The following is a 22272-nucleotide window of genomic DNA, read 5'->3' as shown; positions in this document are numbered from 1 at the left end:
TCTGCTTCACCATCCCATATTTTATAATAACATCGGAATCGTTTTTATGATGACCTGCTTTTTATTTTTACCCCTACCACTTTTCTTTGCCTACTCAGCCTTCAAGCAAGAGATGTCAGGTCATGTTGTATCATAACCTCTGGTTGCAGTTTCCTTTGTTTTGTTTGTTTTAGTATGTGTCTTTATTTAAATGGAATTTTTTTTTGTTTTCAGTCCAAATATAATTTTTTTTTTTTCTGTAGATGGTGGTATGGTACCTATTTCAGATTGTTTCAGCAGTGAGCTGTATCCATAAAGCTGGAATCCTTCATAGGTAATGAGTGAAAGAATGTGGGACAGAGGGGTATCTGAGTGACTCAGTGAGGTATCTGACTCTTAATTTCAGCTCAGGTCTTGATCTCAGGATCATGAATTCAAGCCCTGCATTGGGCTCCATGCTGGGTGTGTGTGGAGCCTACTTTAAAAAAATATATTTGAGGGCAGCCTGGGTGGCTCAGCGGTTTGGCACCACCTTCGGCCCGGGGCGTGATCCTGGAGACCTGGAATCAAGTCCCACGTCGGGCTCACTGCATGGAGCCTGCTTCTCCCTCTGCCTGTGTCTCTGCTTCTCTCTCTCTCTCTCTCTCTATGAATAAATAAATAAAATTAAAAATATATATATATATTTGAGATGGATTCCTCCCCACCAGTCTAACCCCCATCTTGCATACCTCCCATCAGCACTATTATATTTTTGGTTAAGCGGTCAAGGCTTTTCCGTTAATATAATTTAGGAAGGAAAGAGTGAGTAATGAAGGGTGTTACCTTCACTTCCTGAAGTTAAACTGTGTTTGTAATCTAGGAAGAATCTCAGTAGCTAAGTACTGCTCAGTTGCTTTTTTATGAGATATTTTAGAGTTGAATTCATTAATTCATTAGTAAAGTCTAGAAGCCACTAAGAGAAGTGATGTTAGATTGGTTGGAATTCATAGTAAATGTTTTCTGTGAGCAATAACAATTGGCAAATATTTTTAATTTTATAATTGAGCCTTAATTTACATAAAAATGCAATTAATTTTACAATTTAATAGCTATCCATTTCTAGCTATAGGAAAGAACTATTAGAACATTTCCACATTATACCCCTCTTAAGTGAGTCATTCATTGATCATTGCTAGAGATTAGTGTTGATTCACCAGTATTTTTTTTGTTGGTTTATTCATTTAGTTAACATGTACTTCTTAATATCTATTGAATGGCTATAGTTGCGTGTTATTTTCTTTTCAAAAGTTACAAAAAGTATTCTGGTTATTTCACATGTTAAGGAAGCCGGAGTGTGAACCAGGCACAGTTTATTTGTGTTATATATGACCAACTCATCTTTAGAAAAAGAGCCAGTGGTTTTATTTAGGTGATCTACATAGCCTAATCATGTTGCTGCTGGGATGTGCAATCTTTTCCCTTGCCTTAACAGATTTGAAACTTTAACACCAACCAATTCAAGGTTTAAATGGTAATTGAAGAGGCAGCGCACCTCATAGGAACTATAGGATTACCTAGAGCACTGTGTTTTCTGTGTGTGTTTTTTTTTTTTTTTTAAGATTTTATTTTTTATTCATGAGAGAGACAGAGAGAGAGAGGCAGAGACACAGGCAGAGGGAGAAGCAGGCTCCATGCAGGGAGCCCGATGGGACTCCATCCCAGGTCTCCAGGATCAGGCTCTGGCCAAAGGCCGCGCTAAACTACTGAGCCACCCAGGCTGCCCAAGCACTGTATTTTCAATCTGGCCCTCTCAATTTTTTCTGATATCCCCAATGGTATGAGAGACATGACTGTGCTTGAAGCCCTAAAGAATGGAGTTAATTCTCTGCCTCCACTCCCCCCAATCCCCTTTTCAGTGTTAAAGTGCATGTGAAAGTGGTGATCACTGTTTGGGATCCCATAATAGTCTGAGCAGTGGTAACCACACATTTTATTTTGTACTAATTCTGGGCAGAGTCAGGGGTGAAACAAAATGATTGTCTGTAGGAATTTAATATACAGTATCTTTTATTCCAGAGATATAAAGACATTAAATATTTTTCTGACCAAGGCAAACCTAATAAAACTTGGAGATTATGGCCTAGCCAAGAAACTTAATTCTGAGTATTCCATGGCTGAGACGGTAAGTATGTGTTGCCCTTGTCTTAATTTTTTTTTTTCTTATCCTTTCCGGTACCGTGATCTATAACTGTAAACCATGTTAAATCTCACATCTTTTCTCAGTATTTTTCTAAGTTCTCCATATTTATTTATTTTTTAAAAAAATTTTAAATTATTTTTTAAAATATTTTATTTATTTATGAGAGAGACACAGAGAGAGGCAGAGACACAAGCAGGCAGAGGCAGAAGCAGGCTCCATGCAGGAAGCCCAACGTGGGACTCGATCCCTGGACTCCAGGATCACGCCCTGGGCTGATGGCGGTGCTAACCCGCTGAGCCACCTGGGCTGCCAAGTTCTCCATATTTATAAAGCAGGTCTTCAGGAGTCTTTCCTGTGCTTACTAACAGGCATTTACATGCTCAGGTGTTCCTTCAAGAGTCATCGTCCACATCATAGCTCTGACCTCATAGCCCTTTCCAACACTTTCTAAAAACAAAGAAATGTTCTACCATTTTTTCTGGCCAAGAATCTTTAGTAGATTTCAGTTTATCTCTTATTTAGTATTTGAGCTTAGGATGTTGGACATCTATTTTTGTGTTTCCTCTGAATTTTCCTGGTTCAGAAGCCTTATATTACAAATAAAGGCTAAGGCACAGAGAACAATCTGATGTTAATATCGTATGCCATCTCAGTTGCAGGGCTCCCTTCTCACCTGATCCTAAGAAAGACCATTGGTAAAGAGTAGACCTAAGTTAATCTTTAAGGACAGTGATTCCATCCTATTATCCTATTAGGAATTATAAAACCCAGTTATTACTCTTCTAGTTTTGCAGTGCTCTTTCCATAAAATTAATTTTGTCTTGTTGATGTTTTTTGGTAATGTCAAGATATGCCTGTAAGCAATTCAGAGACATCCAAGGATGCTAATAGCTAGGGTTTGGAATCTGCTTCAGGAACTCAGTCTGCTTGTATCATGGTGTCATATTGAGCTTCTGAAGAACCAGTCATGTCCTTATATGGATTTTTCTCATCAATAATAATCTGGTAAAACCAAGATTTGACTTTTTTAGCCAGTTAAATGTAAGGAAGGAATGATACGAAAATTTATAAGTGCCATATAAGCCATCTAAAACTTGCTTTGCTGGTTAAAGAGGACTGTCAGTTTTATTAGAGCTTCTGGGGTACTCATTGTCTCTTGTCTGGGGAGAGGCACAACCTCCATTCAGGACATTTTTATTTCCAAACCCATTCTTCAAGGCAGAAGATCTTTTTTCAAATTTGAAAGAAATTTCCCTAGCCATTTTAGTATTACAGATGTCAAATTGAGCCATTTACAAAGTTTCAGTACTATGCATTTCAGTTAGAACTTTTGACCCCTTTATTTACTTATCATCTCCCCACTGTCAGTTTTTTTTTTCCCCCATTGGTGAACTTCTACTAAGTGTGTCTTTATCTTTATGACATCTTCAGCGGGCCTAAGCCCTCTGTGATCTAGGAATCACTGTTGTGCCTCCCAAATTACCACACTGCCTTAATTAACCCTTTTTAATTGGTCCAAAAAATGTGATATGAAAAAAGATTTCTTCCCATCTCATAAAGAACATTTCGGGATTTGCTGATGAATATTTTATAGTTGTTATCACTAATTTGTGGGAAATTTACTTTAGTTGTTGAAATATTAATATAGTTACCTCAGAAATGAAGTTATTCTTTGTTTTCTTTGTTGTTCAGCTTGTAGGAACTCCATATTACATGTCTCCAGAACTTTGCCAAGGAGTAAAATACAATTTCAAGTCTGATATCTGGGCAGTAGGCTGTGTCATTTTTGAACTGCTTACCCTAAAGAGAACATTTGATGCTACAGTAAGTTGTATTTTCCCCACCTTGTCCTTGAAAATGGTATAACTTGGTTGAGAGAACCAAATTCATTTATCCCCGAGTTTCTGATTTTTTCATCAGAAATCGGCTGTAGGCCAAAAACAAAACAAAACAAAACAAAACAAAAAAAACTATTCAGGCTTGATGTAGTGTATTACTGAAATGCTGTATATCAGATTTATCTTTAACTTGAGCTCCCCACTGAAATAATCTTACTCAAGTGGTTTGAGCATTATACTTGAATTTGTTGACTCTAATTTTGAAATTGGCTCTAGGATCCACTATGTGATGTTGCAGTTTGGATAAGCCATTTTATTTCTTATGCTTCAGCTACATTATTTTTTTTTAAAGCTAAAACAAATTATGTAATACTCATTTAAGTGTTATTTTTTATAAAATATTCCATACTGACTCTTTTATTAGAGGTTGTTACTGTTTAATGGACAACAAATTCCTTTTAGTTTATCTTCTTTTCTTCTAAGTAAAAACAGTGCTTCTGCAACTTTCACACACATAGAAGATCACCTGGGCACCTTGTTAAAATGCAGACTCTTTTTAGTAGATCTGGAGTGGGTCCCAGTATTCTGCATTTCTAACAAGTTCCCACATGATGCTGATGTTGCTAGTCTATGGATCAATTGGCATAGCAAAAATGGATTCACATCCAATATTCTCTACAAACCATGTATGAGAACTTAAGTAAATCATTAAAGAATTTCTTCAATCCTCTATTTCATTATCTATAACAAGGAAAAATAGATATTTTTCTTATAGAGATGCTATGATAATGTGTATGAAAAATGCAAATATGAAATAATGCTAGTTCATTGGCCTTCCATGACACCTATTTGTTTTTCTAAATCCTAGTTTATTCTGATGTATCATCTAATTCTTCTTAATAATATAGCAGAAGGAAAATGAGTTTTAGAGTGAAGATAAACTTTGGTTGGTATTATAACTCCATCTTTTACTATCTGTGTAATCTTAGGCCAGTTACTTTATATCTTTGAACTGATAATTATAATAACCACCTTACAGGGGGTTTGCAAAGGTGCCTACCTAGCAAACTGTGGTCTCTCAATAAAGGTATTGATGGTATTATAATAATAATATTATCATTGTCATCTTATTATTTACTGCCTTGTCTGTTATTGTAGAGTATCCCCTGCATAACATTAGGAGGCAGATTACGTGGCAGAGAAGGTACTTAAAGCCAATAAGCATGGCTAATCTTGCTTTCCTTTTTCTTGGGATTCAGTTGAAGGGTCAGATTATAATATACTTTGAGTATTATACTATTGGCCACATAGTCATACTTCCATGTAGGCCATTTGGCTTCATTCCTTCTGATAGCAACAGTGTATCCCTAGCTATTTCTTGCTGATGCATACTCAGTTATAAAAGAAATCAAACCTAATACAGAACAATTGCCATTTCTTTAAAAAAAAGTAGTCACAGACATCTCGGAACCCCTACTGATAGATTATATAATCTTTATATAACCAAGAATAATCATTTTCTTATAGAATCCACTCAACTTGTGTGTGAAGATTGTACAAGGAATCCGGGCCATGGAAGTTGATTCTAGCCAGTACTCTTTGGAACTGATTCAAATGGTCCATGCATGCCTTGACCAGGTAAGTGTGACTTAACATGTTGATTTCAGTTGAGGGTTTTCCCTTTCCACCATAGTGTTTGGAGTATGGTATGCATACTTTGTGCAGATTCCTGCATAAAACCACATTCACTTCCCAGGGTAGAATATATTTTGACTATACCCAGAAGAATAAGCATTGGCAATTCATGATAGTTATTTGTTGTAGGCAACAAATCCTTAAGCTTTATTCTGCTTTATTCTTACTTTACTGATTTGTGAAATTATCTTACCATCTAAATTGTGCTCCATTTTTTATGATTAAGATTAATTTTTATAAATTGATTTACAGAATTTTAGTCAGAGTTCCTAGTGTGCAGAATATATATAATTCTTATATCTCACAGTTGCCTTGTAGTCTAGCTCTAGGTTGGTATTATTCAAAATATGGTTTGTGAACCATAGGTGTTAGAATTGCTAAGGGATGGAAGAGTTTTACAAATAAAAAATGAAGTTTCCTGAGTCCCACCCCAGACCAACTGGATCAGAATCTCTATAGATAAGGCCCAGAAATCTTTATTTATAACAAGCACTCTGGGAGATTTTTTGTGCTATATATATTGCAATTTAAGAGGCAGTACCATACTGAACAAATAAGGAATGTGCATTCTCATTCACATACAAGTATTGATGATAATGAGATGATATGCACGAAACATGGAATGTGACATAGGAATTTTTTTTTTTTAAACAAAAGGATAATATACAGTGATCTTGGAGTAATCAGCATACAGCCTTCTAAGGGGAAGTAAAATTCCTCTTTAGATCCCATTTTGCCGTTTTCCTTTGGTTTTTTTTGTTTGTTTGTTTTGTTTTTTAAGATTTTATTTATTCATGGGAGACACAGAGAGGCAGAGATGGGAGAAGCAGGCTCTCTGCAGGGAGCCCAATGTGGAACTCAGTCCCAGGACCCCGGGGTCATGACCTGAGCCAAGGCAGATGCTCAACCCCTGAGATACCCACAGTGCCCCATTGCTGTTTTCCTTTAAATTAAAACTAACCCAGTTTGTACTTTTTAGGATCCTGAGCAGAGACCCACAGCAGATGAACTTCTGGATCGCCCCCTTCTCAGGAAACGCAGGAGGTAAAGTACAGAGAAGTCACTTTCTTGTCTTTCTTTGGATAGTTAACTGCTAAAGACCTGATCAGAGGACCACAAGAGAGGGCATCGTTTCCTGATGTGGCCGCTCTGATGCCATTTTCTAGCAACATCTCTGTTTTCTTTTCTTTTCCTTTTTTTTTTTTTCTTTTTAAGATTTTATTTATTTATTCCTGAGAGACACAGAAGGAGGGGCAGAGACATAGGCAGAGGGAGAAGCAGGCTCCATGCAGGAAGCCCGATGTGGGACTCAATCCCAGAACTCCAGGATCACACCCTTAGCCAAAGGCAGATGCTCAACCTCTGAGCCACTCAGGTGTCCCAACATCTCTTTTTATTGCTTGAGAGAAACTCCTGACTTTACTTTGTTAGTCTGTGCTATTTTGTTCTGAATATATACTGATGAGACCCTAGCACCCTGCACTCCTCTCATCTGTGAGTTTTCATCTAGAATTGGAGCATTAGAGTATAGAAATTAAGAAAGGAGAGCTCTGGACTCAGACATTCTTAGGTTTGTATCTGAATTCTATTATTTTCTTTGTCAAGTTCTTTAACATCTCTGTTCTTTAGTTTTCTCCTCTGTAAAGTCAGGTAGGGTAAGGATTAAGAGAGGTAATGCATATAAATTGCTTAGCCCAGGGCTTGGCACAAGATGCTCAGTGATTGTCAGATAGTAGTATGGATTTAGAGTGGGCCTTTGTTTTTCAGCGCATTCGTTTAGATGGTATGTTGCAGTCAGAGGAGTTTTCTTATGCTCATTTCCTGAAATCAAGCTTGCCTGATTATTGGCAGGTTACTTCCTGAGATTTTTTTCTGTGTTCAGGGTCTCTAGAGGTAGGAAGGAGGTCCTTTATTCCTCACATCCTATAGGAGGCTTCAAACCCAAACTTATTTTTTTTTTTTTCAAACCCAAACACAAAGGAAAATGTGTTGTTATTCTTTCTTTTTTAAAAAGTAATCTCTACACCCATCACAATCCTAAGATCAGGAGTTGCATCCTCCTTTGACTAAGCCAGCCAGCATCCTTTTATTATTCTCATCCTGTTATATTCTCATCCTGTTATACTCTTTTTGTCTTACTGTCCTTCTTCCTCCCCTACCAGTTCTTTGTTTCTATAACTTCCCAATATTTAAACCTTTCCTCTGCTCTTTTTCTTTTCTTTTTTTTTTAAAGATTTTATTTATTTATTCATGATAGAGAGAGAGAGAGAGAGAGAGAGAGAGAGAGAGAGAGGCAGAGACACAGGCAGAGGGAGAAGCAGGCTCCGTGCCAGGAGCCTGACACGGGACTCGACACCGTGACTCCAGGATTGTGCCCTGGGCCAAAGGCAGGCGCCAAACCGCTGAGCCACCCAGGGATCCCCTCCTCTGCTCTTTTTCAAGTCTTGCCCATAGATACGTTAAGTATATATTTAATTCCATAATCTTTGCTATTCGGTCAGTACCTTTATTTTGTTGTGTCATTTAATCTTTTTTATTTTGTTGTGTCATTTAATCTTTTTTGGTTCTTTTTCAGTTAAGGTCTAGTTAGTGTTTTAGTGTCTAGAATTACATATAATACTCCAGAAACAGCACTATGACCTTCTACTTATGTTTGATGCATATTCCAGCAGTATAATATGCTGGTCAAGTATATTTAAATTTTTTATCTGGCTTATTTTCCCCAACAGTAAAATCACTATTTAAATTTTTTTTCAAATATTTTCATTGATAATTTTTTATTGCAATTTTTATTGAGATAATTATAGATCTACACACAGTACTTCATTAGAACTTTGTACTTTGATGGAAAAACATAAGACAAAGAGCTTTCCAGGTAGAGCACAGATAGAGCAAACTGTAGAAAATATTCAGGAAACACTAAGTCCTACTTGATTAGTGGGTCTAGACCTGGGGCTCTCAATAAGCAACACCTCAAGGGTTTTCAAAAAATACTGATGCCTAAGGAATTCAGCTATAAGTGTTTTAGACAGAATGAGAACCCTGAGCAAGAATATGGGAAGTAAGTATAAGGAAAGAAGGCTGGAAAGGTAGGTAAAGAATCTTGAATGCTGGACAAGGGGATCTGTGCTTAATTCAAACTATAGTACAGTAGTGGATGTTTATGAGAGGGTAGTTCATGTGATAAGGGGCATGCTTAAGGAAGACTCATTTAGCAAACTAATCTCAGTGTTAAATCAATAGAGGACCAATAAAGTGGATTGGCACTGTGGTGAGTTAGACCTATTAGGATGTGCTACAGCAGTCTAGGTGGGAAGCAAAGCTGCTCAGAGCTAAGGTGGCAAGCCTGGAGGGGAGAGGTGAATATAAAGGGCACCATATAGGTAGAATCTCTAGGACTTGAATATTAAAGAGGGACAGCGTAGGAGTTTTAAGCCTAGTTCACTGGGAGAATGGGGAGTGCCAGTTATAGAAATAAAAGAATCAGAAAGAAAAGCTGTATGGGAAAAAGAGAATGAGCTGAGGTTTAAAGATAGTGAGTTTGGGAAGTCAGTGGGTAGCCTGGATGGAGAGGTCAGCAGGTACTCAAAATGTGCAACAGAGGTTCTCTAGGTTCTCTGTTCCAGCTTGGAACATTTCTTGAAGAAAGAAAACAAATGGCCCCAAACTGCTGTCCCCCTCATATTTAATGATTGTCCAAAGTCAGGCCTATGTAACTGTTTGAATGGTATTGAGGTACTTTTCCCAAAGTATTGTCATGTTGCAGGAGGTATATTGTTTATAGAGGATTAAATCTATGAAATGTATTAAAGAGACACTGGTACAGTGTAACAACTATTCTTTTACTCATGTATCTTTTCTTTTGGTAGAGAGATGGAGGAAAAAGTCACACTGCTTAATGCACCTACAAAAAGACCAAGGTAATGCCTAGGAGACTCATAAAAACTGAAATACCTTAAATTACCATTAGGAGGTCTTTCTTTCTTTGGTCCATGCATTGTTTGATCCCTGTAAGTAGCCTTTGAGAAGCATCCTTTGAGAAGCCAACATCTACAGAAATGTCAGCTAGTCATTTCTGAGAAAACAGAAGGCTATAATTTCATCCTCATGCTGAAGTGGACATCATTACCATGATGAATGTTGAAATTTGAAAAGTGTAGGTGTTATGGACCAGACTGGAATCTGATCTGGCTGAGCTGTGATGAAGCCCTGAGGCAGAAATTGCAAGGCCTGCTCTGATAGAGGGTTGAAATAAGTTGTCGAGAAAAAACATACTTTCGCATGCCATAATTGGCAGTTCTTCTCTGGGAACACTGGAAGCATTTTTCTTTGATATAGTTTTTATGTTAAATGTGCCTTTGTTCTGGGGGTTGTTGACAGGTCAAGCACTGTGACTGAAGCACCCATTGCTGTGGTAACATCACGAACCAGTGAAGTCTATGTTTGGGGCGGTGGAAAATCCACTCCCCAGAAACTGGATGTCATCAAGAGTGGCTGTAGTGCCCGGCAGGTGTGTGCAGGGAATACCCACTTTGCTGTGGTCACAGTGGAGAAGGAACTATACACCTGGGTGGTAAGTGAAAGCTAAGTACTTTAGAACAGTGATGTAAGCCTAATTGTTTATTGGGCTGAGGATGTCTAAGTATTTTATTAGTTGAGTGTGCTGTGGGAATGGCAGCATGGGGTGATGGAACGTAAGCTCTTATGAGACCAGGGATTTTGTCTGTTTAGTTCACTGACGTATCTTTCCCCAGTGCCTGGTACATATTAGGTCATTTGTAAATGTTTTTTTTTGAATGAATGAATCAAAGAAGACGGAAGGAAAGAATGAATGAAAAGTGCCCTAGGTCTGGACTCAGGAGACTGGACTCTCGTTTACAGCTGAGTGATTTCAGAGTCACTTAATTATTCCATTGCCATGAGTTTCAGAGCAACTAGTACATGTGAAATAGTTTTATAAACAAATGAAGCAGTGTACCACATCAGGAAAATTCTAAGACCTTTATCAGTGATTGAAAATGGCTAGGTATATCTTCAGTAGAATTTTCCTTTGTTCCCTCTTTCACCCTGTCTCTACCTTCTGGAACAATTTGCATATATTTGCTGTTTCCTTACTCCTGCTCATTCATCATTTGCCTACAATGCGGCTTCCATCCCTGACACTTGATTGAAACCACTCTTTAAAAAAATGACCTCTAAGTTGTGAATATAAAACAGATACTTTGATGTCCTTACTTTCCTTGACCTTCCAGCAGCATTTTTGACCGAGTTAATCACTCTCTCCTTGTAGCTTTGTCTTCCCTTGGCTTCCATGAGAGCTTCTTCTCTTGGCTTTTATCTTGTCTCTTTGGCTGTGCCTCCTAACTAGTTTTAGGCTGCTTTTCCTTTACCCAGCCTTGTCTTAGGCCCTCAGTTCTTCTCACTATTCCTCTTCTTTCTGGGAGAGCTCATTTTCTCCAGCAGCTTCTCCACAAGTAAAGGTTTGTCCTCAGTGTGTGACAGAGTAGACACTCAATTATTAATAGATTGAAAGAAGGATGGAATGATTGGGCCTCTGTTACAGAATGTTAACTGTTACTTCCTTAAAACCCCATCCCTTAAATAAGTAGCCCATGGGGGGCTTCCAGAGATGGAGTGAAATTATTGTCCCTTCAAAAACATTTGGATAAGGACTTACAGTTGAATTCTTGTATGAAAAGATTTACTTTTCTCTATAAAACTGATGAAACATGATTTAGAACTACTCTTGGTACTATATAACAGCCTCTTGGATGCAGCCAGATTCTTTATAATTGTTCCATAGTTCAAGGAAACTGACCAAAATTCATAAAACTTCTAGTAAGGATTTCCAAGAGACTATACTCCTATAGAAAGCAATCAAGGTAGACTATATAAAGAATTTCTTTTTTTTTTTTTAAGATTTTATTTATTTATTCATGAAAGATACAGAGAGAGAAAGGCAGAGACGTAGGCAGAGGGAGAAGCAGGCTCCAGGCAGGGATCCTGATGTGGGACTTGATCCTGAGACTGAGGATCACACCCTGAGTCAGGGGCAGGTGCTCAACCGCTGAGCCACCCAGGCGTCCCAAGAATTTCTTTTCACCAACACCCATAATTAAATATAAAAGCCTTAGACTTGAAGGAGAAAGACAAAATTGGGAATGTGTTCTTTTAAGTCTTGATAGGTATTAGTCTGGATGCTTTTTAAGTCTTTACCTGTTGGCAGGGATTTTTATACTGCCTATCATTAAAAGGCTTAATCTCCTTACTGATTTTTTTTTTTTCATTTCTAAATTTTCAGCTGATTTTTTCCTATGGTTTTTTTGATAAGAAGTTATATTGAAGAGTAGCTTTTGGCATGAAAAGTTAAAACTTCACAAGACCTCTTTATTTCACAGAACATGCAAGGGGGTACTAAACTCCATGGTCAGCTGGGCCACGGAGACAAAGCCTCCTACCGACAGCCAAAGCATGTGGAAAAGTTGCAAGGCAAAGCTATCCGTCAGGTGTCATGTGGTGATGATTTCACTGTCTGCGTGACAGGTAAGCCATCAACAGAAAGCATGCCATGCATTTGACATGGGGTATTGTACTGAATGCTCTGCAATTTCAGTGGGATTTTATAGCAAAAGACAGTATTCTAAGAACCAAAGACAGCAGACACACACATTAATAACAAAAGCCCAATTTGCAATGGTATTAGTGTGGGGTGATAAGCAAAGAAAGGCACGTGGATAACAGAGAAGAGGTGGGATCAGGAGAAAGATGTTGTATGTTCCAGTTGGAGGGAAAAATAATGTTACCACCTCGTCAGGTATGGATAACACCAAATCAGAAATAAAGAGCTGAAGTTTAATTTAGTCTTTTTTAAGCCGTTTACATTTTTTTTTTCAAAAAATTTTTAAAAATATTTTATTTATTTATTTATTCATGAGAGACAGAGAGAGAGAGAGAGGGGCAGAGACACAGGCAGAGGGAGAAGCAGGCTCCACGCAGGGAGCCCGACGTGGGACCCAATCCCGGGTCTCCAGGATCATGCCTTGGGCTGAAGGCAGCGCCAAATCGCTGAGCCACCCGGGCTGCCCTTTTTTCTCAAAATTTTATTTAAATTCTAGTTAGTTACCATACAGTGCAAGTTGGTTTCAGGAGTAGAATTCAGTGATTCATCCCTTCCATATAACACCCAGTGCTAAAATTTAGTTTTCATCTTGCCATTAGTTACTTTTTCTTTTCTCTAGAAAATAGAGATGGCCCCAATAAAATTTCAACATAGTACTACCACCTTTTAAAAATTGTTATAACGTACCCATGATCCCCTAAATAGAAGCAACTCTAGACTTTTGTGGTCTATCCTTCAGATTTCTCTGGTGAAATCATTTCATATGAAATCCCTGGATGAGATAGTTTCATTCCAGTCCTGTCCAGCTTTCTGATAGGTTATGCCTTCCTTCCTTTTGCAGATGAGGGTCAGCTCTATGCCTTTGGATCCGATTATTATGGCTGCATGGGGGTAGACAAGGTTGCTGGGCCCGAAGTACTAGAACCAATGCAGTTGAACTTCTTCCTGAACAATCCAGTGGAGCAGGTCTCCTGTGGAGATAATCATGTGGTGGTTTTGACACGAAACAAAGAAGTCTATTCTTGGGGCTGTGGCGAATATGGTAGGTGTAGCCTTGTCTCTGTCCACTTATTCCCAGGAGCCAACTTGACTTCAAGCTTGTATGCTTCTAAGCATATCATGTAGCTTGTACTTGAGAAGTGTTGATTCAGTAAAAGAGAATGTCGTTATAGAACATTTTCATTGGGAAAGAGGACCTCATCTTAATGGTTTTCTTTCTTATGTGTATCTCAGGACGACTGGGTCTGGATTCAGAAGAGGATTATTATACACCACAAAAGGTAAACTCATAAGCAGCTTCTTCCTAAAGCTTATGTAGGTCACTCAGACTCCAGTAATAACACAGACTCCTCTTTCCCTGACCCCTCATGTCAAGGTGTTTATTTCTGAAATATTTTCTATCTGAGAGACTGACAGTCCGGGATTCCTGATTTAGCACTATGTGACCTTGTCATCTGACTAAACCATAAACACTTGAGAAGGAGGATATAGCCATTGTGGATACCCTGGAGTCACATTTTATTCAGGAATGAGAGCTAAAATCTGCATGTACCATGACAAAGACACATTGAGGAAAAAAAAAAAAAAAAGACACATGAGCTAAATACACCCCAGAAAATTCCTTGGGAAGATATTGGAAAGCAATATATTCCCTCTTAACCCCACACAGCCACTTTCCCGTCTGATTTCTACAGTTGAACTCCAGATGAAATGTGTGTTTGTATTTTAGGGGTCATGTTATATGAAACATAATACCTAATTACTCTCAGCACTGCAGCAGCTAGCCCTGCAGGAGTTTGCGCAGGAGCTGAAAGCAGCTGCAAGAGGAGCATGGTCATCTGTCTCATACTCACCCTAGGATGCAGGCTCGCCTGCCCACCGGAAGGGTGACTGTAATCAACTGTATCATTCACTGTTAACTCTGTTTATTTGCATTTTAAAAATTAAACATATTATTTGTGGGACCGTGGCTGTTCCTCTTCTGAAAAGGCTTTTTTAGAAACACTGAAGTTTGAGTTTTCAAGTTTCACAGACAATGATCCTGTCACCTTACCATTCCCCAGCCCTGTTTAGTTAGCTTAAAGGATGTGAGCCAGGACTTGGAAGTCCTGGCTGCTGATTCAGTACACTGTCACTTCACTTATAATGTGACCAGACTAGGACCCTTTAGGGCTACTGAGTTTCTTCTATAGCTGCTGTGGGGCCTACCATTTCAGGGGACAAAATCAGCAATGGGTTGAAGCTTCTCCTTTCCCAATGTTTTCAGAGAAGTCTTTGTAGGAAGGACCTACTGCTAAAACAAACTGACAAGACTGTCTGTTTAGCCAACCTGGAAATGCCTTCTTTTATTTTATTATCAAACCTGAGCTCCTTGTTGAAAACCATAGTGTTTAAACTGCTGGGAAAATCTGAAGAGGATATAGCAGTCTTTACTGTGGGCAGTTCTGCTAAATGTGGGACATCACTTTTGATGGAATTTGAGGGTTGTGTCCTAATGCAAGTTACGTTTGGGGGATTTTTTTTTTCCTGATTTTTTTTTTTTTCCGTGCAGGTGGATGTTCCCAAGGCCTTGATTATTGTCGCAGTTCAGTGTGGCTGTGATGGGACATTTCTGCTGACCCAGTCAGGCAAAGTGCTAGCCTGTGGACTCAATGAATTTAACAAGCTGGGTCTGAATCAGTGCATGTCTGGAATCATCAACCATGAAGTGAGTACCCTCTTTGGTGCCTTAACCACACTGTCACAATTTCTCTTAGGTTGGAATTTCTTTGAGAATGCTATTGGTTAGTGACCGTGGAATTTTACCTAAGAATAAAGATTTTGCAGATACCATTTATTATGTTCAATGAAAGAAGCTAGCCATGAAAGAGTATACACCATGTGATTCCAATTATATGGAGTTTAAGAACAGGCAAAATCAACTTATGATGGCAGAAGTCAAAGTAGTGATTACTTCTGGGAAAAGGTATATGAGTATTAACAGAAGGGATCCTAGAATCATGGAAATGGTCTATATTTTGATCTGAGTGATGGTTTTACATTCATATACATACAGAAAAAATTTTCAATCTGTACAATATTTTATAATGTATTATGCCACAATAAATAAATTTATTACAAAGAATCAAGTGATGGAATTCAGGTACCTATTTCTACTCTATCACTGAAATAGGTACAAGAAAATTTACATGAAAAGAAACATTTTCTTTTTTTCTCTCTCTCTTTTTTTTTTTTTTTTTTTTTGAAAAGAAACATTTTCCTGTATCACCTCCCTGAAGAGTTTTTTTAGATTTATTGCTGCAAAATCACTGATCCTGTTCAGGCCTAGTGAATATAATTACCATTCACTTCCTTCAAGGATATCATGAAATTTACCACTGTTATTAAGACTTCATTTCCTTAAAAAAAAAAAAAAAAAAAAAAGACTTCATTTTCTCCTTATGTTAATATGATGAGTTTTTTTCATGTACTAAAGAATCAAATTAAGAGACAAAAGTTTTCAAGGGTGCCTGCCTGGCTCAGTTGGTGGAGTGTATAAGACTCTTAATCTCAGGGTCATGAGTTTAAGCCTCACTTTGGGCATGGAGCCTACTTTAAAAAACAGGGCACCTGGGTGGTTGAGCATTTGCCTTTGACTCAGGTCGTGATCCTGGGGTCTGGGGACCAAGACCCGCATCCAGCTCCCTGTGAGGATCCTGCTTCTCCCTCTGACTGTGTCTCTGCTTCTCTCTCTGTGCTTTTCATGAATAAATAAATAAATCTTAGAAAAATACAATAAATTTAAAAATGTAAAAAAAGAGAGAGAGACACAAAAGTTTCCTGACTCAGGGAATAAGAGTTTTTAAGTGGGCCTCTTGGGTGGCTCAGTTGGTTAAGCATCTGACTCTCAGGTTATGATCTCAGGGTCTTGACATCAAGCCCTGCTTCAGGCTCTGTGCTCAACATGGAGTGTGTTTGTCCCTCTCCCTCTGCTTCACCCACCCACCACTCTCTCTGTCTCTCTCTCTCTCTCATAAATAAATAAAATCTTAAAAAAAAAAATGTTAAGCAATCTCTGAAGTAATGATTCTCAAATGGGAAAGTACAAATTTGGGGCAAGTCTGGGAAGGGTGTCTACGTAGTTTGAAAAGGCATATTCAGAATTACCATTATTTGATTTGGGTTTTTATTATAATGTTAGGTTTGTTGTGAAATTTGAGAGGAATTTTTTAATGCTAATCTAAAGGGACGCGGGTTTTAATATGTTGAGAACTCTGCCTTGTAGATGAAATTAGATCACAGTAAACTAGTTGCTTAATGGGCCAGAGAGCGTCCTCAATATTTTAATCCTTTGCCCTGCGTTTGTTAGTATGCAGTATCTATACCAAGACAAATGTCAATGGTTCTATCCTCATGTAGACAGATACCATCTGGGATATAGAGTTCATGTTTTGCATACTTACTCTTAGATTAGGAATCTAAAACTTTTGTTGTCAGAAAGTCCTGCTTCATACACTAATTAAATTCTCTGATTACATATATGAGCTTATTTTGTCTTGTATTCAATTGGATGAAAAGTTACCTGGCACATTTTTCTTAATAACAAATTTGCTTGAAAGCCCTTTTAGTCACCATGACAGCATTTTCAGCCTACTGTCCCTTCATTTTTACCTCATGAGTCTTTGCTTTCTGTTTTACCTTGTTTCAGGCATACCACGAAATTCCCTACACAACCTCCTTTACCTTGGCCAAACAGCTCTCCTTTTATAAGATCCGTACAATTGCCCCAGGCAAGACTCACACAGCTGCTATTGATGGTGAGTTGATTTACAACTTTTATACACAAGCCTTAGTAGCTCATGCTTTTTTTCCGCTCAAGTGTTGGCTCTTCTTCTTCTTCTTCTTCTTCTTCTTCCTTCTTCCTTCTTCCTTCTTCCTTCTTCTTCCTTCTTCTTCCTTCTTCTTCCTCCTTCTTCTTCTTCTTCTTCTTTCTTCTTCTTCTTCTTCTCTTTCTTCTTCTTCTTCTCTTTCTTCTTCTTCTCTTTCTTCTTCTCCTCCTCCTCCTCCTCCTCCTCCTCCTCCTCCTCCTTCCTCCTCCTCCTCCTCCTTCCTCCTCCTTCCTCCTCCTCCTCCTCCTTCCTCCTCCTCCTCCTCCTTCCTCCTCCTCCTCCTCCTTCCTCCATCCTCCTTTCTTCTTCTTTTTTTTTTTTTTAAGATTTTATTTTTAAGTAGTCTCCATACCCAATGTGGGGCTCGAACCCACAATCCCAAGATCAAGAGTTGCACATTCTACTGACTGAACCAGCCAGGTGCCCCAAGTATTAGCTCTTCTTAACAATATATACATTCTGGGACACCCGGGTGGATGTTTAAGCATCTGCCTTCGGCCCTGGGTGTGATCCTGGAGTCCTAAGATCGAGTCTCACATCAGGCTCCCTGCATGGAGCCTGCTTCTCCCTCTGCCCATGTCTCTGCCTCTCTCTCTCTGTGTCTTTCATGAATAAATAAGTAAAATCTTTAAAAAAAAAACAATATAACAATATATATATTCTTCTATTTACTTCCTGGCATCCAGTATTATCTCATTAACAAATTAGGCATTCAAGTAAATGTTTTTTTGGTAATGATTATAAATGCAGTCAGTATATCCCTTAATAAGAATGCCACGCCTATAATTCCAGACAACTACTGCCTTTAATTAGTGCCATTTAGGAGTTTACTAAGGTAGTATCCATTTTCTACATGCAAAATACAATATTAGGGAGAAAGTACAATATTGAATCACTTCCTGGGTCAGATTGGTCATAGATCTAGATACCTTAGCTTCCCTGGGTACAAGATTGTGTGGCTGGCTTTCTATTTGTATACACTTAACAACCAGAAGCTAGTCCATGGAACTCTACATTGACTGCATTTTCCCCTCTGTTCTGTGCCCCATTTGTGCCTGTTTATTTGTTTTTATTCTCTCTTAGAGCGAGGCCGGCTGCTGACCTTTGGCTGCAACAAGTGTGGACAGCTGGGCGTTGGGAATTATAAGAAGCGTCTAGGAATCAACCTGTTGGGAGGACCCCTAGGTGGGAAGCAAGTGATCAGGGTCTCCTGCGGTGATGAGTTTACCATTGCTGCCACTGATGGTGAGTCTGTACACACCATTTCAAGCTTTCTGGATGGCTGGCTATATTTTAATGTTTGGCAGGGAAAGAGGTGGACTGGTTATTTAGATAGCTGAATCATACACTTTTTATTTACATTAAATTGGTGTCCAATTGTTATGCATTTGGAGCTTCATTAACTTCATGTGTTCAACATAGTGATTATTTAAAATAAAACAGATTTCTAGGTAATGGCAAAGTTAATATTCTAAGTTCTTTTTATTACTTTAAATATTTTGGTTAAACGTTTTAAGAATTTGGGGTGCCTGGGTGGCTCAGTCAGTTAAGTGCCTTCAGCTCAGGTCATGATCTCAGGGTCCTGGGATCGAGCCCCAAGTAGGGCTCCCCGCTCAGTGGGGAGCCTGCTTCTCCCTCTGTTTTTCTCTACCTTGTTCTTTCTCTCTTTCAGATAAATAAAATAAAATCTTTAAAATAAATAAATAAATGTTTTAAGAATAATTAAATATCTACATAAACCTGGCCCTACACCATGTTGTTTTCAATAAATGTTGGCTGGGTGACTGGAGAGAACAACATAATCTAACCTTGCTCCTTGGCCAGCCTCAGCCACACTGCAGTGATGTTCTCAGGAACTGCTAAGGTTTGAAGGGCTGAATACTGTGTGTTTCTCAGCTTCCAGAATTGGAATTGGCCTAACTGAATTTTCTTCTTTTTTCCTCTCATTGCTCTTTCTTCTCCGCAGCATCTTGCTCCTTTCACCACTCTTCTTTACCACCACTTGAGCTAGTCTTTATTCCCTTCCCTCTCTATTCTGCTTTTTAAAATTTTTTCTGTATCACCTGAACTTTTTTGATTGTTGTAGCCACTTCTTTCTGTGACTACTGAACAACAAATCACATTTCATTTTCTTATCTTTTGACTCATTTCAGTTCTTGTTGCTTATGATCTAAAATGTCTGTTTCCTCTTAGTCTGTGCCTACTGTATATACATGAGGGATCCAGGGACAGTGTCAAATAAGTACTCTGTTACCGTATTTAATTAAGTGAACCAGCTTTTGGGGTTAACCTTCTCCACTTGTCCCAAAATGAGGGATTTTAGGGAGCAAACTTAAGGTCAGATTAGATCAATGGAAATGCTACCTAGAAAGACAGAGTGAGGGTGTCACTGAGGATTAAGTGCTGCAAGTCAAGTAGCACTTCCTGACAGAGCCTCAAGAAGGTGATATTTCTTCAGTACATCTGTGTCCTTCACAAGGTCAACTCAGAATGAGGAATGTAGAGTTGAATTCCATGGCTGGGCGTATTACCTCCTAATAAATGTTTCTGTACTTCTCTGAACTATACTCTATCTCTTACACAGCCAACATAAACTGAGTGCCTACTATGTTCCAGGTCCACTTTCAGGCTCTGAGAATATAAAAGTGAGTCTCAGAAAGCCCCTATCTTTAAGGAGCTCACAGTCTAGTAGGGTAGGAGAGACATTCATATCAACAGATTAGTATAGGCAAATAGATCAGGTGCCATTGATAGTGATATCTGATCCCTCTAAACCTGGAATGCCCAGAACTCAATTCTTCTATCTCCCCCACTGTCTCCCTTAAGTTCCCCATATTCAGTGATGGCTTTATATCACCACCCCTGAACTCCAGGTTGTTATTCATCAGCCCCTGGACTTTGATGTCTAAAGGTAGGGTGGCTTTAAAGCTCAGTTTTCCCAGGTAAGTCCTCATTCATGCTTAGTGTCCAGGCTTAATCATTAATAGTACCCCTTTTCTTTTTTTTTTTTTTTTTTTTTTTTTTAATAGTACCCCTTTTCATTAAAAAATGCTCTGATTTAGATAAGTTATAGGCATCTCAGACAAACTAGTATTAATATAGTAAAAATCAGACTTTTGATTTTCTGCCCAAATCTGTTCCTCCTACACCTTTCCTATCTCACTAAATGGCAGTTTCATTCTATACTCTGCATCCCATCTATCAGCAAATCCTATTGATTATCTTCATAGTATATCTGACCCATTTCCCACCATCTTTACTCCTACAACTGGTCTCCCTTCTTCTACCTGTGGTCCCTTGCAATTGATTCTCCTCATGGTAGTCTTTTGGATCCTTTTTTTTTTTTTAATTTTTAAAAAAATTTATTTATGATAGTCACAGAGAGAGAGAGAGAGAGAGAGAGAGAGAGGCAGAGACATAGGCAGAGGGAGAAGCAGGCTCCATGCACCGGGAGCCCAATGTGGGATTCGATCCCGGGTCTCCAGGATCACGCCCTGGGCCAAAGACAGGAGCTAAACTGCTGTGCCACCCAGGGATCCCCCTTTTTTTTTTTTTTTAAGATTTTATTTATTTATTTGAGATAGAGCATGTATGCACGTGCGTGCACACACACACACAAGTGTCTAGGAAGAGGCAGGGGGAGAGGTAAGAGGTGTAGAGGTAGAGAATCTCAAGCAGACTCTATGCTGAGCTCATAGCTTGAGCAGGGCTTGATCTCAGGATGTGAGTCAAAACCAAGAGTCAGATGCTTAACCAACTGAACCACCCAGGTGCCGCTACTCTTCAGAACTTCCAAAGAATTCCTATCTCAGTAAAAACCAAAGTCATTACAATGGCCTATATATGGCCCTACACAACCAGGACCCCACCTACCTCCTGACCTCTTCTCTGACCACTGTCTCCTCTCTTATTTTGTTCCAGCTGTACGGGCCTTCACATTCCTTATTCGTGATACTCATGTTACCCACATAGGACCTTTGCAGTTACTATTCTCTCTGCCTGAAAAGCTCTTCCCTTAGATAGCCACATCGTTCTCTTTTTCTCTCACTTCAATCAGATCTCTGCTCAAATGTTGACAGGTACTTCTCTGACACCCTATCTAAAATAATCATACCCCACTATTCTTTTACCACTTTTCTTTACCATTTATCCTCCATTCATAACATTTATGACTACCAGGCTTATTAGACACTTGACTGATCAGTCTCCTCCAACTAGAATGTCAGTTCCACAAGGGCAAATGACCAACAAAAGCTGAATGAGTCAATGAATGGATGGATGGATAGATGGATGGCAGTACATAGGAGAAGTGGTCATTTTTACAAGGTTGGCATCAGGAATCATTTAAGTTTTATTTATGGAAATAAACCACTTTCCCTTGTTTTGTACATAGTGGAAAATCTTTCTAACTCTAGGACATAAAGATGGGGAACCCAAAGAATAGGGAAGTCAGTTTTCTATTAAACTATCTGCTGTTTGATTTTTTTTCTAGATAATCACATTTTTGCCTGGGGCAATGGTGGTAATGGCCGCCTGGCAATGACCCCCACAGAGAGACCACATGGCTCTGATATCTGCACCTCATGGCCTCGGCCTATTTTTGGATCTCTGCATCACGTCCCAGACCTATCTTGCCGAGGCTGGCACACCATTCTCATTGTTGGTAAGGGTTTCATATATTAGGCTTGGGGTGGATTTGACAGAGAGTAGACTCATACCTAAGACTCTGATGGTCACATTCTTCGAAACCGAAGTGTCCTGAAGAAAAGAGGCTGTTCCTATAAGTCTCATAGCAGTGACACCATACCTAGTGGTGGGACAGAACACTGTCATTGCCTGAGCTTTGCTGTTTGCTACCTTCTGACCATATTTTAACATGATAACTTTGGGCTCTGCCACTTTTGCTATAAAATTGTTATCTCTAGTTGTCTTCAAATTGTTGGTTGTCTGTATTCATGCTTTTGTGAGAAACATTAAGGATACCTTTAAAAAGAAACTAAATCATATCTGTTTTCTGCATAAAGATTACTGTCATGAACTAAATTATAAAAGCCTGTGTAAAGGTTTCCAAGTCCATTCTTTTGGATCAGT

The 22272-nt window shown here is 38.8% G+C and overlaps 1 protein-coding gene across 1 annotated transcript in view; it reads left to right on the top strand.

The window, feature by feature from the left end:
• The window catches only part of NEK9 (NIMA related kinase 9), a 38340-nt gene that overhangs the window by 4867 nt on the left and 11201 nt on the right, over positions 1-22272 (top strand). The window contains exons 4-17 of the mRNA XM_038545297.1: positions 243-313; positions 2038-2143; positions 3854-3985; positions 5527-5637; positions 6674-6738; positions 9564-9614; positions 10075-10267; positions 12093-12237; positions 13155-13355; positions 13547-13593; positions 14865-15020; positions 17001-17109; positions 18265-18426; positions 21674-21844. Of these exons, the coding sequence (XP_038401225.1) occupies positions 243-313; positions 2038-2143; positions 3854-3985; positions 5527-5637; positions 6674-6738; positions 9564-9614; positions 10075-10267; positions 12093-12237; positions 13155-13355; positions 13547-13593; positions 14865-15020; positions 17001-17109; positions 18265-18426; positions 21674-21844 (1720 nt within the window). The remainder of the gene's footprint in view (positions 1-242; positions 314-2037; positions 2144-3853; positions 3986-5526; positions 5638-6673; positions 6739-9563; positions 9615-10074; positions 10268-12092; positions 12238-13154; positions 13356-13546; positions 13594-14864; positions 15021-17000; positions 17110-18264; positions 18427-21673; positions 21845-22272) is intronic.

Source organism: Canis lupus, chromosome 8 (assembly GCF_011100685.1).
Source record: "Canis lupus familiaris isolate Mischka breed German Shepherd chromosome 8, alternate assembly UU_Cfam_GSD_1.0, whole genome shotgun sequence".
Classification (NCBI taxonomy): domain Eukaryota; kingdom Metazoa; phylum Chordata; class Mammalia; order Carnivora; family Canidae; genus Canis; species Canis lupus.
Note: the sequence above shows the minus strand (reverse complement) of the source record. Positions and strands in the feature narration are given on the sequence as shown.